General features: G+C 42.0%; 1 protein-coding gene across 1 annotated transcript in view; it reads right to left on the bottom strand.

The window, feature by feature from the left end:
* Positions 1-3: 3 nt before the first annotated feature.
* LOC115385816 (cilia- and flagella-associated protein 46-like) overlaps positions 4-26,907 on the bottom strand; it is a gene marked incomplete at its 3' end in the record, with an annotated part of 37,267 nt that continues 10,363 nt past the window's right edge. The window contains 22 exon segments of the mRNA XM_030087886.1: positions 4-130; positions 132-148; positions 1,067-1,180; positions 1,281-1,504; positions 2,090-2,243; positions 3,293-3,476; positions 3,554-3,689; positions 4,589-4,661; positions 7,588-7,750; positions 7,827-7,958; positions 8,812-8,993; positions 9,754-9,864; positions 13,129-13,281; positions 16,025-16,235; positions 17,072-17,284; positions 18,951-19,057; positions 22,312-22,427; positions 22,707-22,831; positions 23,303-23,432; positions 25,152-25,269; positions 25,490-25,715; positions 26,375-26,565. Coding sequence (XP_029943746.1) covers positions 4-130; positions 132-148; positions 1,067-1,180; positions 1,281-1,504; positions 2,090-2,243; positions 3,293-3,476; positions 3,554-3,689; positions 4,589-4,661; positions 7,588-7,750; positions 7,827-7,958; positions 8,812-8,993; positions 9,754-9,864; positions 13,129-13,281; positions 16,025-16,235; positions 17,072-17,284; positions 18,951-19,057; positions 22,312-22,427; positions 22,707-22,831; positions 23,303-23,432; positions 25,152-25,269; positions 25,490-25,715; positions 26,375-26,565 — 3,207 coding nt within the window.

Below are 26,907 nucleotides of genomic sequence, written 5' to 3'. Positions count from 1 at the left end.
GCTGTGAGCATTGATACAGTGAGGGCTGTCGCTGCCTCGGAAAATCTCCCTGACCTGGTCGGGTACAGACGTAGCGAGCCCATCCCCGGGCGTGGACGGGACTGTCAGATCCAGACCCCGTGCTTTGGCCTTCATCTGCAGGGGTGGGCTGTTCAGAAACACACGGGACTCTTAGTTTGTCGTTTGTTCATCGACAGTCACCACATAAACGTCATATCTTTAATCACCAACAGCATCTTTCAGTATGAGTGGGGATCTTATTCAAATTAAACTGCAGAAAGGTCTATTATTTAGTATTTCATGGAGCCAGAGTGTGATAGCCCCCGCTGATGAAGGATATTGAGTGCAAGGCTTTTTTACACCATTATTATGAACATATTTCATGTACTTCAACACTGACAATTTAAGCACAACTAAAGCTTGTCACTGTTATCTCAGTATATACATAAAACCAATATGATCGAGTAATTATATAGGGTTTAAACTGGATATGAAAATATAGTGTAGGAAGGCAAATATGTTCAACTTGCCCACTGAAACTAGGTGAGATCACATATTTTTAATCTATCTATCTATCTATCTATCTATCTATCTACCTATCTATCTATCTATCTATCTATCTATCTATCTATCTGTCTATCTATCAAAACATTTGGTTTTGTTGATTCGTTTGTGTTGCTATTCTGATATTTTCATTGATACTGTACACACATAGTCAGTCAGTCAATACCAACCATAGACCAGTATTTCATTCGAGAGAGGACACTGGTCAATACTGACAAGTCCATCAGTAATCTTAAGCCAAAAGTATATTAAGTAAATGGATTATAGCACTTTTATGCTGTTTTATTAGTTTTATTAGTACTTCTACTGCTACCATTACTGCTGCTGCTTCTCCTACTGCTACCACTACAACTACTTCTAATACTACCACAATCAAACAAGTACTTTTAGTTCTACTTCTGTTACTGCTACTACTCGGATACATAACGTGCCAGTAATGAGATTATTTGTGAAATCAGGCTCGTCTGTGTGACATGCAGTATGCAGGACTTACATCTTTGACTTTTTTGACTTTGCCCTTGTCTTTGCCCTTTTTGGATCCTGCAGAGGGAGGAGGGTGGAATGTCTGACTCTTTGCCATCTCACTGGAAATCTCACAAGCTACTGAGATTGAAACCTGGAGGAGGAGGGGAGGTGTCACTGATCCACACTCAAAACATAATTTGCAGCAGAAGCTTGTTCCAGACTCGCAGTGAAATGGTGAAAAGTTACTGCACCTGCCATATTCTGAGCACGAAGGTGTGAGCTCGCAGGAGGTTGAGCTGGTGCTCGGGTGACGTCCTGCCTACCATGACGGCGAGGAGAGTGTGCGCTTGGATCAAAGAGTCGAGGCGACGCACCTCCTTCAGGCTGGACACGTTCTGACTGAATACGGAGCTCTGGACTCCGACCGGCGGCTCACACTCCACCGAGCTCAGCCTCCGCTTTGTGGAATCATCCTCTAGAGAAAAGAAACACATCTGAGCGCTGAAGTTACCTCAAAGGAAAAAAAAGAAAAACATGATCCTGCAAGCGTAACCGAAAACATAATTAAATTAGTTTTAACACTTCTAAATAAAGCCAAAAGACTGGGGCTTTTTTGAAGCTCGTCTCTCTGGGAATTGGTAACAGGGCTCCCAGCAGGAGACTAAAAAGACTTTCTAAAAGTAGTGGTTAAAGAGCGCCGTGTTTATTCTCAGTTTGTTCACTCCCACATGGACACTGAGGAAACTGCCCTTCTATGGTCACTTTATCTTCCTCAAAATGACGTTCGCTGTGTTTATTTCTAAATACATGACACAAAAGTGCAAACAATGAGTTCTAATGCTTATGTTAAACCCCGATGATAGATGAGGTATTTCTGCTTATTTTCGATGCAGCTGGAATGTTAAAAATGTCCGGACACAGCTGTTACTCCTGGGATATCCTCATCCCGTTCCCACAAGGGATTTCTCTGCCACAGAATTACAGAATGCATCGCCGCACACGCAGTGGCACTAACTGAATGCGGGATGATACGATGAAGTAAAGCAGAAGCGAGCGATACCTGCTTCCTCTGCCTCCTCAGCCTCCAGGAGCAGCAGGATGTCTACGGCCCACTGGACGTGTTGCTGGGCGTCCGCTGTGGGGAAGTTGTGACTGTACAGCCACTGACCGAACTCCAGCAGGACGCAGACCTTCAGCCACCAAGACTCTGGACTCTGATCACAGGAAACAAAGAGATTTCAACGATGCTTCACCACAGACAGGAACTTGCTCTGTTTTTGTTGTTCCTGAATTCCATAAAAGGATTTCAGCTTGTCTTTTCAATCACGTGTTGAGTTGATGATTTCTCTCTTCGGCAGATTTCTTCCGGGTTAAGAGAGAGTTTTTCTGTTTCACTGTCTCCTATACTTTCATGAGGAATTATTATTATTATTTTTTCTCTGTAAAAGTGCCTGAAAATGAATGTGTTGTATTTCGTATTTTTGAAAAGGATTCCAGCAGTGACTCATTGGCAGTGGGAGTCGAACTGCAACAAACTTCAGGACATAAGCCTGATTCTCTTCTCTCAAGGGCATCACTGCCAACATTTCCAGGTATAACAAAGAGGGTGAAAGCAGCCATTCAACATTGTGAAAAATAGAATATAGGCTTTTAAAAAACTTTTCAGCTTCAATCATGTCTCTTGAACAAAGCCATGAACAGGAATATGTTGCTTTTCAGAAGCATCAGCTCTATTTTAAGCTATTTCTTCTTGTCACAGGTGTCACATTCAATCCAGGCACCGTCCCTCTGTGGTCAAGCTTTAACCATCCTGCTCCATTCAGTCACATCTTTGATGCTATTTTTTATCTTTTTGAGCAAAAGTTGTTGGACAATGTAAAAAGGACAGATTTATTTTTAGAATGTGCAGAGCTGTGTGACGAAAGGAATCATTACAGATACATGAACACCTACAGGGAGAGGGGGCAGCAGTGAATGAGGGTGTGTTTGTGCAGTTTGATAACCCATGAGATGAATCACTTCCCAGATCCTCGTATGTTAAAGTCGACTGGCTTCCATCTCCTGATACCAAGCAAAACCCATGCAGTGACATCCTTTGTCCACATGATGGTGCAACAGTCTTTGCCACAAACACTTTTCACCCTTACATGTCTGAAGATATTTAAAAAAAAAAAAAAATTCACTTCCTTTTAATTTATGCTGAATACATTTTGCTTGATTAGCATTTGCTGTTTATGGCAGGAGGGAGTCGAGGTATTGTTACCATGAGAGAGGTGATGGCTTTCTGGTAGCAGGCCAGCTGTTGGGTTATGGTGCTGGCACACAGCGCCACCTGCTGCCACATGGAAGAACAGCACAGCTCTCCTTCATCCTCCAGCTTCTGCATGTGCGACTGGATGCTTTCTCCCCGGTGCGCTTTCACCAGAATTCGATATTTAAGCAGAGACCTGAGGAAAACAAAGACCGGTCTGATGTTTATCTATATGTGTAACTTCACAGTTCCTCTTTCTCATAAGTTACCCACAGCCGGTGCCTGGAGCGAGGCATGTCTCTGATCGCTTTGTCCAGCAGCAGCAGAGCACTTGCAGAGTCTCCTCTGTCAGCGTGGATGTTCAGCAGCAGACCATAAATGGCAGCTCTCAGAGATGAATCCTCTTCACCTGCCCACAGAGGTGCATCCACATCAGCAGCTTTGATATCAATAATGAATCTGTAAGCCAGAGGCTATTGACGACTGCTTTATAAACAAAAATAGAAAATAAAACTAGTTAGGATCAGACTCTCTCTCTGAAGAGGATCTTGTATTTGTGAGTTTGAAAATGAAAAAAAAAAAAAAAACCCACCAGCTCATCTAACGTCTATTCCACGTCTATTAGATGGTTTGCAAGTCTATGACAAACAGTACCAGCAGCCTGATTACTGGGGAAACACTGATGAGCCCATTTGTGTGTCGGTACAGTTCACCAACAGAACAGACAAAGAAAAGGCTCCGGTTGAGAGCAGGGATGTCAAACTCATTTTACTTCAGGGGCAATTTGATGTCAAGCGGGTCAGACCACTAAATAATAGCATGACAATCTAAAAATAACTAGAACTCTAATCCTGTGCAAAAAAGTATTGCTACGCTACCAAGAAGTTCACATGTTGTATATTGATGGGTTCTTTAACAACAGATGACAAAACCTGAAAAGCATAAAACATTTTGCCACATGGAGCTGGAACTCAAAAATACAGCAGGCTGCTTCATATCATGGTCAGAATAATTTGTCCAAATCTAGAAATGATCATTAACGTGGACACATTTTAACATCTGTGTAGCAACCCTGATCACCTCAACTGATTCAACACATAATACAGACTACAATGCACCCTGTTGGTCAAATGCATGAAGCTGGTGTTAGAATTTCTCACATGTGGAAGATTTCATCTCACTGGCCTGATCGCACTCTCAGTATGTTTGACACTGATTCAGACAGCATAAAACTCGAGTTCAATTTTTTTTTTTCTTAGAACAGTAGGCAGAATTTTGACACTGAAGATATTTTGGTGTTCTTCTTACGTGTAGTTTCCTGTTTTGAAGCGTGGAGAGACTGCTGTGTGGAGGTCAGCTCACTCTTGACTTTGCTGTGTTTCTGTCAAAGAGAAGGAAAAAGCGTCAGAACTTTAGTTACAGCAGGACTGGAAGGGGAGAGCGAGCAGCCGTGTGATTTACTGGAAGCTACAACACCCACCTGTGGTCTGTGTGTGTGTGGCTGAATTATTTACAATGTGGGGTAAGAATTGAATTTGTGATAAAACTGTAACAAAGCTATTTCAGAGAAAAACATCTGGAAGACATGTTTTTAAAAGTTGAAGTCAACCATAACTGAGGAGGTTCACAGGTTAACTCTTAGCCGCATGCTAAATCTAAATCCTATTTTCATTCTATATTGGGAAATATATTTGGTCAACATTTCTTTCTTTCTCTCTTTTTTTTTTTTTTTGCTTTCTCTCATACCAACAAGTCTTTTTCCAAGTTTCCAAGTCTCACACAGGTTTTTGGCGCAAAATGGAAATAAAACCATCACTTGTGTGAGCTCATTTGAATTACATGAAAATACTTCACACAGTTATCAAAACTGATGCTTGTGTTTGTATTAAAACTTATTTTCTGGAGTTTTCCTTTGTGATAAATTCAAGATTTTTCATTTAATAACAACAGATAAAAGACCTGCCAACTTCTACATATTCATTCACTAAGGACGCTTTTTTTTTGGTTGTGTTAAAATGAGTTACGACCGTCGGAGAAAGCTTCTTTTTTTTCCAGCATCCGTCACATGTTCGGCACTTTTTCCTGCACCAAAACCATCATTATAGATTCTAACATGAGCTGCCTTTAATTATGGATTTGAAGCTGTTTGGCAGCTCAGTGACTGTTTATTCCCCCGGCTGGATTTGCTGCCCACAAGCGGAGCTGCAGAGATGTTTGAACACACCCACCAAGCTCTCCCCTCTGCAGCCGTCTCAGGAGGATCTTTCTTCAATCTTATCATCAATTAAAGATAACAGGGTGGGTTTACAAACTTTGACACCAATTTCACTCACTTTGACAGCAGCCAAAACAAACGTAGAAAAAAAAAGAGGGGACAAATAGAAAAAGTAGGCTGATTCCGACTGCCACTCACTTCTTGTTTGGCTCACTTGCTGTTCTTTTTGTTAATACTGTTCTTTTTTTGTTTTTTGTTTTAAGCAGAACTTTTGTCCCGTCAGCAGTCGACATGACTAAAAACAAAAAGTTGGAGGAGAGATTTGTTTGATGCAAAGACTTCCAAAGGGACTGAACTGTTTCCCGCAGCGAAGCAGTGTTTCTGTGGCTTTCGTTGTCTTTCTGCTCAGGTGTTAAACTGGCACCAGTAATGCAGAGATGTTATTAGACGTGACAGAAATACAGGATGGCAGCTGTGTGCAAAATCCATATCCAGTACAGGAACAATGATTTCATTACATAAATACATACATTTCTTTCAGGATCAACTTAAAGAAATCCAAAGGCTTGTTTCAAAATGCATTAAACATACAAGCACATGTTTGTTTGAATCATGCATAAAACAGAACTATATGTGAATTCTGACAGTAGGCTTTTTTCCCTGTATTCTCTTTTAAAATTCATCATAATAAAGACACAAAGAGGTTGTTGGTAAGCAGAGCGATACAAATTCTGTTTTATCACCATTTTCAATGTGTTGGTAACAATGCTTCATAAAATAACTGATAATATAAAATAACAGTAGTTTTGGCTGTTCTACTATTTCTGTCAATCATATTCTAGTTCAAGAGCAACGTACAGCTCAATTTTAACTCAAGCGGGCCGAAACAGTAAAACAATGCCAAAATAATCTTTAAGAGTAAACTTTAAAGTTTTTCTTTGCTAAGGAGTGGAGTATATGTGGCAAAGACATCAATATTTTTTTGTAAAATCAAGAAATTGCTGCCCAACAATCATCACAATCGCCACATGAAGTCAATTTGATGACACCTTCCTGTGCAAAATACAGAGAAACGTTCAAAAGAACTTCTGCAGCAGCTGCATTATGCATGTTTTGATTAACCTGGGATGGTTTTGAGGCTACTGCTTGTCTGCATTTTCACAGTGAGACCACTGTCTTTCATCGCTATCTCAGCTCGGGTCTCAGTGCTGTGTTGTGTCCACTCATCTTGAGAAATAAAAAAAAAAAAAAAATCAATGTTTTCTTTGAAACTTCTACAAGTGTCTTGGTCATTGAAAGGGCAGGATTGGAGCACCTTGCAGGCTCACAGGCCTTACGTTTGACACTCCAGGTCTAACCACATAGTGATATTATGATAATACAAATTTTCAGTAATTTTTCAAAACACTGCTCAAACTTCAGATTACTCAGATTACTCCAGATTTTGATTGTATAACCTTTCTCATCAGAAACCATTTGTGGAGCCTATTTTTTTTTATGGTTTTGATTACCCGTGTTCAATATTTTGCACACTGCACACCCCTCTTGCGCTGCTTCAAATTTTCAATATTAATTCCTGCAGGCGGTAACACTCTCAAAGGAGGAGAAGTGGATTGGATATTACAAGTTGCAGACTTTATCTCCCAAAGGAGTAAACAATAATGTTCTACGGCAGGCCGTGCAGTAATACATTTAGTCATAAATACTGGGATCGACTCAACTTACTTACACAGCACTTAGGATGTGTCAGTAAGTTTTAAAAACTTTGAATAAATTATATAAGCTGTACAGCAGAGAGACGAGCAGAGCACACATCCCATCATTTAGGAGTGGGGTAATACCTGTTCCTAAGTGTACAAATGAGAGGAAGTGTCTGTTTAGGTTCATATCTCTGAATAACGGATTTAAAATGAATGCGTGACAGAACAACGAAGTCTGAAACCAAGGCTGCTCAATAGTGACTCCATCAGTAGGCAGCAGATCACATTCATGCTGAGAGAAAAGATAATTCCACAAGGGTTTAGGAGAGTGTGGAAAGACTGAATATACGTCCAAAGGATGAATAAAAGTGTGTGTTGAGATGCATCCCTACATTTGTATGCTTGGTGGTCTGACTGAGGGCATTAAGGATGGTCTCCAGGGGCTCTTCCAGCTGCCGTCTTTCCTCGGGGCTGTGTGTCAGGGGCAGACAGGCGTTCCAGTAATGCCTGGCAGTTGTGGCACACAATGCCGGATTGTCAGCCTTCTCCGCAAAGCTGTGGACAAACGCAGGAAGCGGTGAAAGTCGGGAGGGTACCCAACAGAGGGAAAGAGAGAACAGAGGAGGAGTACCTGACACTGGAGAGCAGCACCTTCATGGCCTCTCTATAAGCGTGCAGATCTCCACGGGACTCGTGCACCAAACTCTGCCCTCTCAGACAGGCTGCAGTGCTCAGCAGCTCATTCACCGCCGTCACACTGTACCTGAAGGTGTGAGGAAATGCATCAACAGCTGACCGACGATTCAGAGCCACAGAGACAGGATCAAAGCAGCTGACGGGGAAGAACTTACCAGCTATAAAGTTACATCAATATCTGAATACCAAAACATCCTCTGTTGTTTCAAAAGTAAATGGTTTTGTACTTCAGTCTTAACTGGACATTTTTCACATAAAATCATATAGAACCAATGCCACTTACATAAAAGCCTTAACGGCAGATTCACACATTGGTCTTGTATTCAGTACTTTTCCTTCTCATCCTGTCCGGTTGTGTTGAATGTGTTTTTGCTGTTGCATTAAGAAGATTTTGTTGGTGGTGTATCCTCACACCAATCTATCATGACTGCTTTCTTGTTCACAACTAACAATATTTGAACCAGATATCTGTCATTCTGTGGGACTGCGCCTTCTCGGATTTGACACAGATATAAGACCAAACAGCTCCTGGGGAGTTTAGATGCAAATAATTGTCATAAAGCTTCTTACATCTCTAAAGTGAAACCTGGAATTTCTATTTTTGTTGTAAAATTCAAGCTGGGAAACTGCATGCAAAAAACACAGTGCAGTACTCTTGAATATGCACAAGATGTCACCTCCACCACAGACAGCTTTTAGTAGAGCAGGCAGCCATCTCCAGAAAATACCTGTGTGGTTTTACTTAAAACACACACACACACACACACACACACACACACACACACACACACACACACACACACACACACACACACACCTATTCACATTCTGGCCTGTTTTTCAGAAGGCAGCTCGACTCAGGCATTTCAAAAAGCGCCCTGGTTGTTTTTATCCCAGTGTAATCAGCTGACTGCACTCACAAAGCGCAGGCCGCGCTGCCGAGGCTCCTCAGCGCCGCTTCCTCCAGCTGCAGAGCGGTCTGGGTGCAGCTCAGCACCAGGCTGTGCTCCTTGACACGGTGGCAGGAGGCGGCCAGCTGGCACCACACCTGCAGCTCCACCGCCGCGTCGCACCAGCTGCACGCCGACGCCATGCTCACCAGCTTCAGGTGAGGACGGGGAAACGGGGAAGGAGGCGAGAGGACGATGGGAACATGGAGAAGAAAAGGGGGAGGGAGCGAGAGAAAGACAGGACACGGGGGGAGACGAGCAGACATTGAAAAATCCATGGAGGGAATTAGCGAACCGCAGGAGGAGACAAACAGGAGATACAATGGAAATCAGGACATGTAGGCAAGAGAAAAAGACAAGAGGAAAGAATAAAGAGAGACAGAACCGAGGGGATCAAGAAAATACGTAGGGTGTGAAGGTGTGGAAAATGAAAGAAGAGGCAGGGGGGGGTGAGTAATTAGGAGAGAAAGAGGGTGTGATGAGTGATGGAAAAGGAGAACAGCAGATCAGATCCAGAAGAAGAAAGGATAAGCAGAGTGGAGGAGAGGATGGGGCGAATCAAAATGAGCAGATTGAAAGTGAGAGAGGAGGACCAAGGGCAGAAGAAAGGATGAGAGGCAGAGTGAAAGAAGATATAGGGGTAGTGGGGAAAAAAAAAAAAGCCAAAGGGGCAGACTGTCAGAAAGAGCAATTCTCCATGGGAAAGAAAGGCACAGTGCACTTCATGACAGAAAAATGTCTCATCAGCATAATTCAACTAAAGCGTGATGATCAAGGGCTGCGTGGGATTTTTTTTTGCAATATATTGACACATGATGAGATGCAGACGGGCTCGGCGGGTCAGCTTGGCATCTGCTGTTGCCATCTGGGCATTGGCGACTGGAGGGAAAACATGGACGGGGAGCCGCATACCGTGGAGAGGCTGGGAGTGGAGGACTCCATCTGCCTGGGGTCCCTGTTGCACTGGAACATCTCCACTCCGACCAGCACGCGCATCGCCGCCGACTCGTCCTCGCTCTCGCTCTGCCAAACACAGACAGGGCAGGACGGGCTACTGTACGCTCCTTTTGAGTGCAGCGCCAGTCCCTTAAGTTTAATTATGAGACGAATACACAGACGCACGTATTGCTGTCTGCTTATAAATTATACATGAGCGTGAAGTCAGAATATCTCCATATCGTCTGTGTCCCAAATGCTGCAGAGATGGCCTTGTTGATAATGTATGACTTCCCATTGTGTGGAAAATGAGTTGATGAATGATTTATTGATTGCAATTAGAGATGAGCCCCATTCATGTTAACGCCGCGTTTCTTAATTGGTATTGCAAGAAACAAATCTCATCAAGCTGTGACTCCGTGAGCGCCGGGCTGAAGGAGGTCATGCGGGGCAGGATGTTCTGGGCTGCTGATTGGTGGCAGGATTACGGTAAGTAATCATAACAGGGCTATTTAACTGACTAACTGAATAAGTGCCGTCTCCACATTTCCGTCCCACTGTGAAGTGCCGCAATCAGCAAGTGTAGCGACGACTTGACGAAGGAAGATATAATGCTGTAATATTTAGAGGGGGGAAGCCAGTGCTGGGATTAATAAAGTGATGTGTTACTGGAACACCTATGAATACTAATGCATTTGTACATTATCATAAAGTTAAAGTGTGAATGTTCCATGTGCGCATCTGTCTTCATAAAAAAAAACCCCATAGTATCCATTCACACACTAACTATATAATTTTCAGCCGTTTACATAGAAACGGACATTTTCAGAGCATTACAGTGTAGTGTGAAACTTTTAAGAAACAAAAAATAAGCAAAAACAACAGATTTTCATTTGAAACATTGTCATGCAAATGGAGCTTTAGTCTGTCTTCACAGCCACTGTGACATATAAGATGCATAAGCAGCTCTAAATACCTGTTAGCCTCCCTTCACGTGAGCGATCTTTCGCTGTTTACATGGTGTAATTTAATCCAGATGTTTTGTTGCAGCTTATAAATGTGTTTCTTTGCATCCTCCTCATGGCGGCACAATCAGCTGAACTATTTAGAATTAAAAAAATGACTTAAGGACCAAAACAACATGTGTGCACCACAGCTGGACTTCCAACTAACCCACGCAACTGCAGCTGATCCGCACAGTGTTGACAGCTCAACTGATGCGACGACGCATCAATGTGGACATGAAGACAACATCCTAACTGACATCAACTTCGCAGACATGTCACTAATCATAAGTCCATTGCACCACAACTACACTTTAGATGGACGATGAGCAGATGGCCATAGTGCTGCATACATTATGAACATGACATGACTGGAGTGTGGCATCGAGCCAGGAAGCTGTCTCTGTCGTATTAACACTCCCCCACATACCAAATACTTTGTTGTGTAATAAAAAGCTTTCCAATTAGCTGTTCTTCTCTTAATATAGATATAGAGAGATGACAATCCCTTGAAGTAAAAATTAAAGTAATTGTGCAGCAGGGGATGAAAATAGCTGTACTGTACTTCTTAATCATTCTTGTTACATCAAAAAGACACGCAGAACTTCAAGGTTTGAACACTTAGATGGTTCTATTACAGCTTAGCCCCATTCTTTTATAAAAAGCCTCTGTAAAATGCATTCTATAAGTGAAAAATATTGCATACAACTGAAGAAAGTTTCCATTTTTGCCAGCACTCGGTGTCTAAATCAGTCTTTCAGTCTTCGGTGAACATTTCTCACTTCTCGAGTGTGAACTCTGAGAGTCAAGATCAACGTTTTTTTCTGTGGTGTCAGCTCATTCGATGGTGACGTGCATGAGCAGGAACACAGGCTGCAGATCAATGAGGTAGCTGTAAAAGCTGCGTAAGTGTAATGAGGAAAATATTAAACTTTTTCCTGCAGTTGTGTTTTAGAAGAGCACAGATGGGGCGCGAGTTCTATCTGCATTCTTCTACTTACAGGCTACCGCTAGGACACAACTTTCCTCTTTGAATTATTCCATTTCTGAGAGACTAAAGAATCTTTTAAGGAAAAATATGTTTTAGTTCCACATATCTTCCGTCAGCCAAACACCTGGAAATTTCTGGAAACCTTTGCTTGTATTCCATTAATCCAAAATGAGCATAACCAAATTCCAGTTCATATAAAATTTCACAGCTCAACAAGTCCTAACAAAACACAACAGATCTACCTTCACTTCTCTGGTCACTAATCACATTAGAAAATTAAAAAAACATGTAAAAAATTTAGTGTTGAGCACATCTGTGAGTTTTTCAGTGGTAAAGACCCAAAATGTACCCAAAGGTCCTTTGGCAGATCTCGATTACTGAGATCCACGACTCAATTAAAAACTCCAGCTGTTGTTTGACATGAAGCATTTTGAAAATGGCTATCTGAATAAAGATATTTATTATGCAATTATTACGTTCTAGAACTCTAATTAACACATCTGTTTTTCCTTTAGTAAAGATGGGATTTTATGACTCATATACTGTTGGAGACTCAAATACGGACGTCAGATCAAACGTTCATGAGCGCCTGTTTCTATAAAGGCACTGTGACGGACTGAGGACAAGTCCAAGGTGAGTCCTGCTTTCAGCCACAGTTGGCTGGGATAGCAGCTCCCTGCTATCCTGAAGAGGACAGAGGAGGGATGGATCTAAAATATAAAAACCAACTAGTTGTCTTCCAATAACCCTGCAGGTTGGATGGAGCTTAAAAAATGAAAATTCCATTCATGGGTGAAGAGGAGCTTTCTAAATATGCCAGGATGAGATGAACAGATGCTGCTTATTAGTGATGTAAATATCATTATGACCAGAAAACATACATCCTTGCTGTCCACACTGATCCCAGATCTGAACAGTAAAGTCAAATAATTGGACTTATGGAAAACTACCGGGTGTGTCATGAGGGACTTCTGCCTTTGTGGCTTTCTGTTGGACTCTGCAGCAGCTTCCTCCAGTGACCCATTAGTGCAGCGAACTCCCTCAGGATCCTGCACCATCACCATGAAGCAGGGCTGACTAATGGGTGCTTGTAGATGAATTATGCCCCATAGAGTCCATTTTACATCACTTGGGTCTTTGGAAGGACTACTGCAACAGCTGTTATTCTGATAGATGCTTTTGCTTGTCTGTTCTCTATTTTTGAATAATGGCTTCAAATAGGAACAAAACTTTGCATATATTGGCACTGATGTGTACTATTAGCTACAGATCTATTCTTAACTGAATAAATACTTAGAGATCAGAAAGTCAGTTAAATCGTTGCAGAAACTTTTGAAATGACGGAGAGAGAAGTACCTCATCTTTCAGCACGTCCAGCTTTGAACCAATCTGCTGCTGCAGGAGTCTCTTGATCTGCACCCATGTGGCCAGCACCTGCTTTCTTGCAGCCAGGGGGACGGCCTCCCCAGGACCGTGGCATGTGGACAGACGAAGGGCGTGCTCACACAGCTAAGCAGGGGGAAACAATGGAAAATTAGTTTGCATGTTGTGGACTAGTTAAAGCTCAATCAGATCTGAAGCGGGTGGGAGAAATAAAAAAACATTGATCATTAAAATGCAACAAGGGCAAGTATTGGTTTGGTTTAGTGCAAAGAGACATGACTGCATATGAAAAAAATATTTGAAAACCTCTCTGAATAACCTGCAAATTTTTGAGAGAAATAAGTGAAATTTCAGCTTTATTACACATTTTACAATCCTGCTGCAAAACAAGGTGAAATGTCAGGAAAAACACATCCTGCATTTCAGGCCATGTTTTCCATTTGGACTGCGTTTCGATCGACAGTAGACCAAAAAGCAACATTGTGGATTGGACAATTTATACTATACAATGTCGTCATGTCTGCTGAAACAGCTAACAGGACACATTATGAGCAGCAGTTACTTTAATGGGAACTTTTCAGTTATTCAGTTCAAGAAGAGTCCACAGTGGAATACGCTGTAGCTTTATCTTAAGACATCCACATAGTCTACATGGTTGGGATCAAAGTGGACTACTATACAGTATATAAGGGCAGGGCTCCGTACGGACTTGACTTTCTGCCCTCTGCAGCCCGTCAGATCATGCCTATATAAAGAGAGCAGAATCCAGCAACACTCTGAGGGAGAAAGTCCATCTGACCCTGTTACTCTTGTTTATGAAAAATACATGAAAAAAAATAAGAAAAAACAAATAGGGGGACACAACGAAATTTAGTTAATAATTCACTGATAAAGTGTCTTTGATCTGAAGTTAGCGCAGATATTCAAGGCAGCTCCTTTGAGCAAAGAGAAAAAAGCAGATAAGCTGTAATTGGAAGACAAGTGACTGAGAGAATTACATGTTAAAAGCAGCACAGCGATAAAAAGTCCATGTGGAGAACTGCAGTACATGCTTGGTTGTAAATGCATGCATGACCGAGTGAATCCAAAGATTGCATAACAAAAAAGACTGATGTGGCCAAACATATGTCAGAATGTGGAATAAATGCTTCCCTAGCTTCAAACCCCTGAAATGTGTGTATCTACGCACACATATGGACCCTTAACAACCTCTGGTTGAATGGTTCTCGTGCTTGTTGAGTGCTCGACATCAAAGATGGTCTCCTTTACCTTTATGACTGTATTTTAAGGACTGACGTTAAATTAGAGATAAAAACAGGAAAGAAATGTAAAGCCCAAAACCAGAAAAATGAATCTACTGACTGAAATAGAGAGAGAGTTTACTAGTATCAAAGTAACATAACAATGCCTGTGCTATTCCTTCCTTAAAAAAAAAAAAAAGAAAAGGAAAGTTAGAAGAAAGCAATCACAATCTAAGCTGTCGTTTTTAGGACTCAGAATTTAAATTTGAATGTGTTGAAGCTTTCAGAAAGTTGACGGTGTGTAAATGGTCCCATACATAATATTAGTTGTGTAATGTCTCTGCACACACACGCGTGCACAAACACACACACACACACACACACACACACACACACACACACACACACACACACACACACACACACAGAGACACACACACACACACAGACACACACACACACACACACACACACACACACACACACACACACACACACACACAGAGACACACACACACACAGACACACACACACACACACACACACACACACACACACACACACACACACACACAAAAGATTACAATTTTGAGTTTCTGGACACGTCTTGCAAAAGATTCAGCAAAGTGCATTCAGAGATTATACACGCACTCCTCAACACACTCTGTTCGGCTCGTTGCTGAGATTCCAATCAGTTCTTAAGCTTTTGGGGCCGGGATTTCACACATTGTTTTCACAGAACAAAGATCAGAAAGTGTAAAGAAAAAGAAAGCTCCAACGCCCCCGTCACTCTTGAGAGGGAGCTGACTGAAGGCTAATCAACTGCTCCCACATTACCCGTCTATGAAATCAACAAGACTCAGGGCTAAACCTGCTTTGATCACTGGTGGTGTTAAACAGGTGGTTCCTCAAGCTGTGGTGGATTCATGTGACCTGATGCCAGGATGCTTCAAACCTCAAAGAAAGTGTTTAATCTTCTGGTCTTAACCTCACCAGCGTATATCCTGTATCGATTATTCCACACAAGTAACTGGTTCTGTTTGAAGTCAGTTTGGCATAAAATTAGGCCTTTTATATATGTGCTTCCCAGGACCCCCCGTCTGCTGGGGTTTGGAGGGGTGGTCTGCAAACTTTCCCAGAGACAATCCGAGTCGCAAAAAAAAAACAAAAAAACAAAAAAACTGTTAACGACTCTTTACATTCTCATGTAAATACTGTTCGGATTCAACAAATTAGCTTTGCAAATGAATACTGATGGAAAGAGTTTTAATATAAATATATGGACGGGGAGGCATTGGAATGCATATGTGTATTCATGTGTGGAGGCTGGAAGTTAATTCACTGTGACAAAGGAATCTTTCATCCTTGGTTATGACCACACACCAGTCTATGTCGGAGGGAATTTATGTAAAAATATGGTTATATACGAGGTGACAGGGAGGTTGTGTACACAGGCTGATGACACTGAGCGTAGATGTTCTTCAAGAACAGCCATTTCCAAACAGCGCAGTCTGCATGAAACTTTTCTCATACATACTTCAGTGCTGATACGAATAATAAAACGAGTTTATTAATATATCAAATGCATGCATATTCTCTTTTTTTCCCTCTCCACTTGCATGGCATACCTCCAATGCTTTGCGGACATCCTGCAGGGCAGCGGGGTCCAGGAAAGCCCCGTGGACGCTGGCAGCCTTCTCCATCCCCTTCTCACCTCTGCTTTTGCCCTTGTCTGCTGCTGGAGCTGCTGGAGCTGCCTCGGCGCTGTCTGGTCCAGACAGAGGCTGGATCAGCCCCCGGGCCACGGCGTCGCACAGCAACACAAACAGAGCACGGTTCCTAAAGAAGGCAACACAATGAATCCTCCAAACTGACATTATCTGGGATAACAACAGAAAATTGGGCTGGAAGGCCCAACGTCTTAGTCTAGGCTATTTCCTAAATTAGAAACCCTTTTTCTCCACAGATTTGGACAGAAAATATATGTTTGCCTGACTGTGCTGTCACAAGGATGCTGCTGCATCTCAATATTTACACAATTATCGCTGCGTCCACGGAGAGTTCGGTTTGTTTTGAGAAACATTGACTGCGTATTTTCAGAGCCCAACCCCCTCCAAAAAAAAAAAAAAAAAAAAAAAAAAAAAAAGAGTATATATTGAATTGCTTTTCTATTCTGTGGGTGAGCTAAAGAGTTTTTAATGCATCTGGATGTATTCTTCAGGAGTCAACTATGACTGCCTGAAAAGAGTTTGTTTTGATCGGATATTGCTATTATCAGCTGAAATTTTTCAATTTACAAGTCTCACCTGCATTGACGGGGTCTGTATACACATGGGTCCTCTGAGAGAGCATAAAATGACGGCTGGTCTGATGAAACTCACTCGAAACCCGAGGAACATTTTAAAGTATGTGTAGTCATCACTCTCTGGCTTCTCAAATGCTGAGGTTTGTGAATAATGGCTGACGACTGATGAAAGCTGACATCAACAGCAAGATCACAAAAGTATTTTTAAAGTCGTCATCATTAGCGGAGGCCCTTTGAATTTTCTTTTTCTTTTTTATGCTTGATTTGAAAAAGATTAAAAAAAAAAAAAAAAACTTCAAAAACTCCAGGCCAATCACTAACAGCTGTGATAAAATGGAGTCGTAACACTGATGTAGTGACTCTGACCTACCCGGCGTGCTCGGTGTTTTGGAGCATCTCCAGCACTCTCTGGAAGGCGGGGATTAGGTGCTGGTGGTCCCCGGCTGCCAGCACGTGGCTATTATGGTTCCACAGGTAAATGGCTGCGTTGGCCACGACCCACGGCTCTCGGATCTGTGCACCAAGCTCCCCCGCTCGCAAGAAACTGGAGGTGGCCTGGGCAGACAGAGCCTGAATCCACTCTCTGCACAAACGCAGTATAGAATGGGATGATGGGGACAGAGATACATTGTGAGAGTTAGACTGAAGAGCAACTATCTGGTGTTTGTCATGAATAATTTAAAGATGCTGTAGGCAGGATTTTGCAAGTCAGTGCTAATTTTTCTGTGTTTTCTTTGGATTAAATGTTAGAGTATCCATTGATAATCCTTTAGGAGTGTAGTATAATTGCACTATCGCAAGGGCGCAGCATTTCCATCTGTTTCTGTTCTGAGCTGAAAAGGATTCTCGACCGCTTCAGGTATTTTTGACCAATCAGAAGAGCCCATTGCAAAAGTTGTCCTGCTCGTCGTTGTAAAGCCGTTGAGTGCTAGAGTCGGCAGGCATTGCGTCGCGTTCGCGCGCACGTTCTTATGGGAGGGGCTTAACTTGCGTAAGGGCGTGATGTCAGAGAAAACAGGACAGGAGAGACTGTGCTGGGTTTCAAATCGCCATCTTGCGAAGGTAATCCTGCCTACGGCACCTTTAACAAGAGGAAAGAGAGTCAAATGCTCAAAAAAAAAAAAAGGTTTTGTTAAACTCAGTTTAGGGAATGTGAAAACTTTCATGAGCTGACTGAAAAAACACAGTTCTGTTGTAAAAGAAAGGAGTCTCTATTTATGAGACACTTACAAGCACACTTGGATGCAAAGTAAAAACATATTTCTACAACATGACAGAGGAAACCAGCTAAATGCTAAATTAAATGTGTCAGGTTAAATCTGTGCATAATGTGCCCCCCCCCCCCCCCCCCGGCCAAATGCCTGTGGTTATTAAAATTAGTGAAAAATACAGTGATGTAAGGTCAAAGCAGCTGACTGGGTGATCCACCACAGACACTTTTTCCATTGATCAGTATTGACTCAATCACTGTCACGACCCTTTAGTGCTAACCACAAAAACAATATTTTGGAGTCAAGAAATCCTGTTGACACAGGTTATTGAAGTCAATCTCTGAATAATATGTCTTTTTAATTAATTCATCAAAAATAACACAGAATTTTTTTATGTACATTGGTCTCCCAAGGAGACTGCAGTCTTATCTTTTAATTAACTCAAGAGTGAGTAAAAGGTATTTTCAGTTAATGTAACGAGAAATTTGTGGCTTTGTGAAATGGAACAACGGCTGTAATCCACTACAAAACACAGATTGATTTTTTTAGGGGTGAGGATTTGTGGTTACACTCTTCATTTGTGTTGAGAATTAATGTGAGGAAAACAAAAGCAATACTAATATTGTCTTCAGTCTAGCCACGGAGGTGTATAAACACAGAATTAAATAACACTATGGAACAGGGGTGCCAAACATAAGGTCTGTGGGCCAAAACTGGCTGGCAAGAGGCAGATTATTTGCTCTGCGCATGTGCTCCCTCAGACGTAGAGTCACGAAATGACGTGTGCAGAAAACAGGACGCAGGAATTAGGAAAGTCAACACCAAATCAAGCAGAAGAACTGGACGGTGGGTTGGAGAAACTTTTTAATAAAAATTCTGAGAGAGCAAAAACTCGAGAGTCGAGATGGCTGCAAATCGAGCAATGACAAGTTTTTGATGCAGCTCCCAGACAGACTACCAGCAAATTTAAACAGTGCGAGAACAATACGCTGTCTCGCGTTCTGTTGTCCAGCATGTGTGGGTATACTGTGTGCACACCTGTAAATGATCCAGGGTGAGTCTTCCTCTGGCACGTGTGGCTCTGCTGGGAGAACAGCAGGACTGTTGAGCCGCACGCCCTCCGCCAGCAGCTTCTGGATGGTGGCCTGAGAGAGACAGCATAGATTCATTTCTCAGCCTCCACAGATAATACCAGAGGTGACTTCCTGCTTTGACAGCTTCACAATAAAAGGAGAAGAGAAGACCTCCCACTACGGGGAATGACAGCCCATCGAGAGGCGTTAAAGCTCAGCTACGCAGATCAAAGAAGGAATCTTGAGCCTTTTACTGCAGTGCCAACTCAGGTGAGACAAGTGGAAGTGGCCTTCATCATCACATTCAGAGGACTGTTTCTTTTAAATGAATGAATCATTTTCCAGAGATAAAAAAAAGAGAAAAAAAAACAGGTAATGCTGTCATAGAACAAAGAGAGAGATACATGAGAGGGCCTGGAGGAGAGGCTACAGCATGTGTCAGTTTTTGGCAAGGTCGTGTCGTCGCTGCGGATCGTTTTCTCTATTTTCTTCAAAGTGCTGTCAAAGCTAACGTCTCTATAGACTTAAAGACTTTGTCCTGCCGGCTCGATGTGAAGAGGGATTACATGCTAGGACAAGCTCATGAGACAAACACAGCAATCTCTGACTCCCACCCATCAACAGCTGCTTCACAGGCTTGTTTAAAATGCCACAATGCATGTCTACCCTGGCAATATCTCAAAAGAGTGGCTCAGGCTGGAAAAAGAGCGAATTTTCCAGCAATCTTAAACTGTCCAGGAAGTGTGTGCGACCATGAAGACCTCATAAGAAAAATAAACGAATCCACGTAAACTTTGGAAAAATGCCTGTCAGCCCTTAAAATTTGACCTTAACCTTGCTGAATTATGCACATTAACATGAATAATGAGAAAGGGTCACAATAAAAGGCTGACAGCAGAAAGGCTTCGTGTCTCATCTGTGGAACACAATAAATTGCCGCAGTGTGTGCGTGTGACCCTCTTTCATAATCAAAACCGAGAAAATATGTTGTCGTCAGTAGAAATCACGCTCATCATTGCACATCAGAGATCTGAATCCACTTGGCTTCAGTTCTAATAGTCTGCAAACAAAATGTGCTTTCATGGACGGTGCTGTAATTAGACTTCAACAGATACTGAGACACGATTTTCACAGTGTTGAAAATCAGCAAAATTTAAAATATATGTTAAGTCTTTATATACAGTCAGCAAATGTTTAACATCTTCATAATTTTAATTTAACGTTATACTTTAAATTCAGAATTTAAAGTTTCAGAAAGTTCTCGGCAATGTGAATAAGGACGTGAGTGTTTCCAGAAAGTCCTGTTTTTTTGTTTTATTTTTTATTTCCATGGCGATGGTGCACAATCCAAGTAATTTTTGGGAGCCAGAAGCTCTGTTTACTTGGCGTTTTCAGTGAACATACACTGTTTTTGTGTTGTGGTTTCAGAAAAGATTTGTGTTTATGCGGCAACATTTTGAAAACGGTGTCCATTTACACGTAAAACGCAGAAACACTGAAAATGATGTAGCGTTCATGTAGGGCCACTAGTAGGTGCTGCTGTTTGTTTTGTAATGAAGCCACACACTGTACAACACTATAACAACACGCTATAAACATCAACAGTCCAACATAGAACGCTGGATTGCTATAATGTTGACTGTCAACTAAATCTTCGAAGCTCCAGGAGAATCTGGAGAATATGGGAGACATGACACTCTGGAGGAAACCGTTATTGTACATCTACTTGCACATGTGCAGAAGAACTATTGACGACAGCTGTGGTACGCATGCACGATAGCAGAGCAATGGTTTTTTTTATTTGTCTCAACCTTGAACACCAGAGCAATCTGATGGTTTTTTAAGTTCCAAACCTTGATTCCTTCCTGATTCCTGTCTAGTCTAAAGTATTGAAATGAGCGTTACATAATAAATCCAAATCTCCAAAAACAACATCACATCTTCCTGCTGAAATGATGGAATTTATACAATTAAAAACACCATTATCAAATTAAATAAATAATTAGTAAATTATATGCAAAATAATTAAATAAATTAATTAAAGAACCCATTATTAAACTATCTCCTCCATCAAATTCCATCCATCTCTTTCACTTAAAAACATTGTCAAGTGTTCGATGACTCAGTCTGCATTCGTGGATGCCTCCTACATCGACCGCTAATAGATATGCATGGGCAGCTAGATGAGGATCAACAGAAGCTCCAGTTTTGATTAGAGGTTCAATAAAACAATAATGTGTCTGCTAACAGTCTTAGTAGCTAACGAGGATGCCAATCAAATCTGGAAGACAAGACCTCTACGTTGAGAAATACATACATGCATATCAAACATCACTTTGACATCAATTAATCTGTGACGAAAAAAAAAGGTTGTTGATGAGAGGTACTTTCTGTCTTTCATTTCGGAGCTCCTGCACATTGAGGTTTTTTATCACTGTCCTTCTGAAATGACTTTACTTCAAAATGATCATGCAGGATGGCCTCACATGGAAAACCTAAAACCTGTATAAATCATTCATCACTGATGGTCTAGTCACTGATGTGAAGGGTCTCCATTCCCAGTGCACTAATGCACCCCCCCCACAACCTATGCTGGGTTTTGAACTGGTCACAAACAGCCAGCTTGAATGGTCTCTCTCGCTCTTCTTGAGCCTGGAGGACACAGCTTCCATGATTTTCAAAGAGAATTTTAAAACGGGATGGATTGGACCACAGGACACGTTCCTTCTTGGCTTCAATAGCATCTTAAAAGACCTCACAGCAAGAAATGATGGAGGCGCTTCAGTACTGCGTTATAGTTTTGTCATTGCTGTGCTTTAGCATGCGTCCAGTGATGAACTGAGTTCACAGCAGTAACTTTCAGGAGTGTCCTGAAGACCAGATTTCTACTCATTCGTGTTTGTTTTTGACTGAGGGAACAGCATTCGGGACAACGTTTAAATTATTTTCAGCGTTGTAGCTCAGGAGAGACTTTCCTGGATTCTCTTAAACTTTAAAGATAATATTTTCAACAGTATTATATACAGATTCAGTATTTCAGAATCTTCTGTCAAGGAAACTCAGCAGAGCTGTGAAACAGTGGATCAAGTTTTCTATTCTAATTTATCTTTGCATTAACCAACTCTTGTATCTTGTATCAAATTAACTCAATTGAAAAAAAATGTGTATAATATATTTAATGACGACAACCTTTGGTTCAACCAGACATCAGTGTGACTTGTAGTCATCCTTGAGGAAAGCGTTATCAGTGTATCCCTAATTTAAATTTTATCCAATGTCTGCAGACTTTCCAGTTGTACATAGAAGGAAAAGCTATAAGAACACACCTCTGCACTGATGAAGTGAATTTCAGCGAGGAGACGTAGCATGTTCACACAGTTCCGGGTTCCACTGCAGCTGGGAAGACATTCAGTGCAGCTTTCCCCCTCCGAACAGCTGCACTCTGCAGAATATCAACAAAGTCTGTGGTGGCAGTTCTCTCAGTCGTACTATATACTTCACTATCAGTGATTACAACTATAGCATACATGCCACACCTACAGTACATCAGATCTGTCGTCATAAAATGATTGATACATGGAGAATAAAATGATATTATCTTACAATTACAGCTTACATCCTCGGCTTCTCCTGACTGGGATTTGTTTTAATAAAGTCTAGAAGAGAATCAGGGTTGTTTCACTTCTTTTATTGTCAACCTGAGAATCATTCATCCTCTTACTGTCACTCTTGGAAATTTTCCATCTTCCATCATCGTAAAGCAAACAGAAGCGGCAAGCGGCCCGACACACGTCCCACACCTCCAGCTTCCTGGCTGTCTTTGAGAGCGTTGCCCACAGGTTGACCCTGAAAAGGCAGAGAAATCAAGACGACTCTCAGAAGGTCAAGTTCAGAGCAGGGACACGTACAAGACATATACAGTACCGTGTGTAGCATGTTTATTTGCAGGTTGATGAATAATAAATATGTACTCTCCACCCTCTCATATAACCATTAAGCCCTCCATTTCTGATGTGCACACTTTCTCAGAGTAATGACAGAGGTGTGCCATGAAAAGGAAGATGGAATAGAAAGGTTGCAAACTTCTGTAGTGACACAACAACTTTAACTGCACCAATAGATCAAACATTCATTACTATCTAACGCTCAGTAAAAGCAAGAAGTAATAAATTCATCTGGGCCATAAATGTCTGACGATATAGGCAATTTTCCAGCTGGGTTCTCGGAAAGAGCAGGAAATAACAAAATGTAAAAAAAAAAAAAAAAAACAAGAAAAAGGCATGAATCTACATGCATGCATTATGTAAATAAACACACCTCTCTGTGTCGTCTGCGTCAGCGCCTGGCCTGGCCAGGTGTCCATCTGCCTTCTGCACACATGTGGAGTGACGCTGAGCCTGTGCAGCAAGCCCAGCCACTGGTCTGCATCCAGCACCGCCTTCGGAAACTGGATAATGTAGGAACACCTCAAAGGTTATCAATACTGGAAAAAGCTTTTGCATTTATTATAAATAATAATGAATCACTAAATGTTTTGGGTTATTTAATGTAACACGGAATTTAATCTCTCTAATGCAGGATGCTTCGGGAAGGAAAAAGTGCCATAATAAACTTTACATTTAAACTGAGAAGTTTTTCTTTGTTGTGGCGCAGAGTGTAGCTGATTCTTACTGAAATGCATCAAGGCTCTTTAAGAATTTGTGCCTGTTAACAATGTCAAAAATTGTAGCTACACACCTCTCATCGACAAACATCTGAGGAAGAATGCAAAATTGCAACAGCGTTACACGTTGCAATTAATTCACTGTTGTGGGCTCAGGGGTTATCTCGTGTTTCAGCTTTGAAGCTCAGAGCACAGTGATTAAGTGTCTTCGTCTGGAGGGGAGGCCCGAGGTTCAAGAACAAAGCCAGACAGATGCCTCCAGGGAGCGAAGCTTTTAACCCTGTGGCTGCAGCAGCAGCACTCTGAGGAGCTGTCAGAGGCCAGTTCTTCTCTGGGTCATTAGAACGGCTGCATGTTCATTCCAGTTCATGGACCAGGGAGCCTGAGATCAAAACATCTCCCGGTGCACGGGCCCGACCGGTGTGGCCAGTCGATGGGGCTTCAATGTGAGCAACACTCCAATGAACTCTCAGTTTCTCTGAGGAATTGGGCACAACTTAAAACGCTACTAAGAAAGGTTCAAAGGTGGAGGCTGAGTGCAGCTGCTGCAGCCCTTTAGGTGCTCCTCAGGGCTTATTTAGCATTGACCAGTGTCACTCTGACACTGGCAAACAGCGAAAAGTCGCGATGCCCTTAAAAATTCTATATGTGGCACAGTTCATAACCCAAGATAAATGTTTGATTATTCAGATGTATATCTCCCCGGTCTGTTGGCCTTTTTTGTTTTCATTATTAATGCAAAGGACTCATTAAATGAACTTCAAAGAAAATACAGAAATAATAATAGAAAGGGAGCGAGCCACGCCGACAGGCTCACAGAGCACTGAGAGAGGAGGCAGAGAGCGAGCGAGTGGAACAAATGGGGAGTTAAAGACTGGAGAAGGTAGAGAGAGGAAGAAGGCGTACAGTGTGAATGCACTTCTTAATAGCTTAAAAGGGTGCATCGTGGGTATTTCACAGTTGACCTAACGTTAAAGTCAACTTCAAGTGAAGTGATCGCTTCCCACAAATAATTCATTTACCAGACAGATCCTTCAGTGCACTTGTAACTCTGAAGCATAAACTGTTGAGTGGGACAGCTGCATTCAACCTCAAGTGTCTAGCTCTGATCCAGATGTGTCAAAAGTATGGTCTGTGGGCCAGAAGTGGCCTGTCAGAGATTCCAGTTTGCCCGCAAAATGTGAAGATTTAAAAAGTGTAATAAAAATCCACCATAATCTTTAAACTGTAAAGCACATGAAGGAGAATATTGTAGAAATGACTGTTCTTTGTTCAAATTCCAGGTTTGTCATGTTTTGTAAACTGGTAGCTGATTAAATGTGAACTATGTAAATATACATTTTATAATTTGCTGACTCAAACAAAGAGAGATGTAGAGTTCGAGGTAATCATACAATATACTGCTACTGTTCATTCGTATGGTTCACTTTAGATCACTATAAGTGCAACGGTGCAAAGAAAGTAAGAGACATGATTCAGGCAATAACAAACAGAAATTTGTACTTTGCGATGTGTCGTCTGCATCCAGAACCATCTGAAAGTCGTCGGGAGCCAAAAGGAGCCCTGCAGCGACCAGCATGGGACGACTGTTTGCTCTGTCTTCAGGCTGCATCTCTTTGATCTGAAACATACATGAGGAAGATGACAGCGTCAGCATTTCACCTTCTCCCTTCAAACCTGATAATGAAGCAACAATTCAGTTCTTGGGGACAGGTTTCCCATTGCTTTCACTGCGATCGTTACCAATACGGATGTGTTCAATAAAAAGCCCCGTCCCTCTGCGGCTTAAATGCTGCTGTCTAACACCGTGTGATATTAAGCAGTGTGACACAGAAGAAGACCTGCTGCATCAGCATTAAGGCTTGATCTTCGACGCGGGAGGGTGTTTGGTACACGGTCTGTCTGAGCTCTGAGACGCGCAGAGCTGACGACAGGCGCTCTCGCAGGGCGCCGTTATCCAGCAGCAGGGCTTTCCGGAGGTGAGTCGAAGAGGCCTCGAGGCGCCCCTCCTCCTCCTCAATCACTGCAAGCTCCAAGTGGACGTGACAGCGCATCTCCAGGAACATGCTGGAAAAGTCACACAGACAACAAATCTACTGTACACTCTGAAGGAGCAGAACTCAGCGGGCTCGCTGTACCATGATAATGACATTCACTTGAAAAATACCTTAAGATTTGCTCTTTATGAAGATAAAGTTGAAGAAAAATGTGAAATGTCAGTGTTTATGACAATAACATTTAGTATGTTAAGCTAAAACTAATGCTAACATGTTAAAACATGTTAAAGTAATGCACACGAAATTCATTAACTTAGAGGTTATTTAAAGCCACACGTGCATGTATGCACAAACACACACTCATGCATACTTTTCACTACTGAAGTTTATTTAATCTATTTAATTTGTCACTGATGCATAAATTAATTATTTTGGGAAAATATGTATTTCATTAAAAAGTTGATAGTTTCACTATAATCACAGCTAATTTGCTAAAAATAAAACATATTTAGAATTTGCTTTGTTGTTTGGCCAAATTGGAGCCTCTTGCAGGCCGATTTTGGCCCACGCCTTTGAGTAACAGTGTTTAATCAAAGCACAACCTCTTTTCTGTCAATTATAGCTGCAGCCAATGTCAAATATATTTAATCCCATACATGATCCAGGATGCTCTGAGACATACAAACAAAATCATGTGTCGGGGGCAAATGCAGAAAGCTTTGTAGAAACCTTTGCATGTTTTCGAGAGCGCCGGCCAGCCGCAGCAGAGGCTGCTTGACACGTTTCCTCAGGTTGTGCTGCAGCAGGGGCAGGCAGAGGGCCCACTGCGTGGCACACACTGCCTGCACCGCCTGGGGGGGCCCCTCCCTCAGCGCAGTCTGCAGCCACTGATCCAACCTGCCCACCTCCTTCAGACGGGCCTGCGGGACCACAGCAGCAGATTGGGAATGTCTCCTGTAGCAGCGACACCACAACACTTACATCGCTTGGCGAGTAGGCTTGGATTAAAGCGGAAGACGCATCTCGGTGCCAATTGCTTGAATGTGACAGTTTTCACACTGCGGTACAAAATAAGATTACATGATTTCCTCCAGCGTGTTTGGTGCTTACACAGGAAAAACTTCAGGAAAATCTAAAGAAATTTGGGTAATTCCTTCAAACTTATGTGCCATTTGTAAAACAGGTGAAGAGCATCTGAATGGCCAACGCCTGTGTCCCCTCAATTATTACTGGTGTAAAGTCAGTATAACATAAAGAGGATG

Source organism: Salarias fasciatus, unplaced genomic scaffold, assembly GCF_902148845.1.
Source record: "Salarias fasciatus unplaced genomic scaffold, fSalaFa1.1, whole genome shotgun sequence".
Lineage (NCBI taxonomy): Eukaryota > Metazoa > Chordata > Actinopteri > Blenniiformes > Blenniidae > Salarias > Salarias fasciatus.
This window is presented reverse-complemented; position numbering and strand designations above follow the sequence as displayed.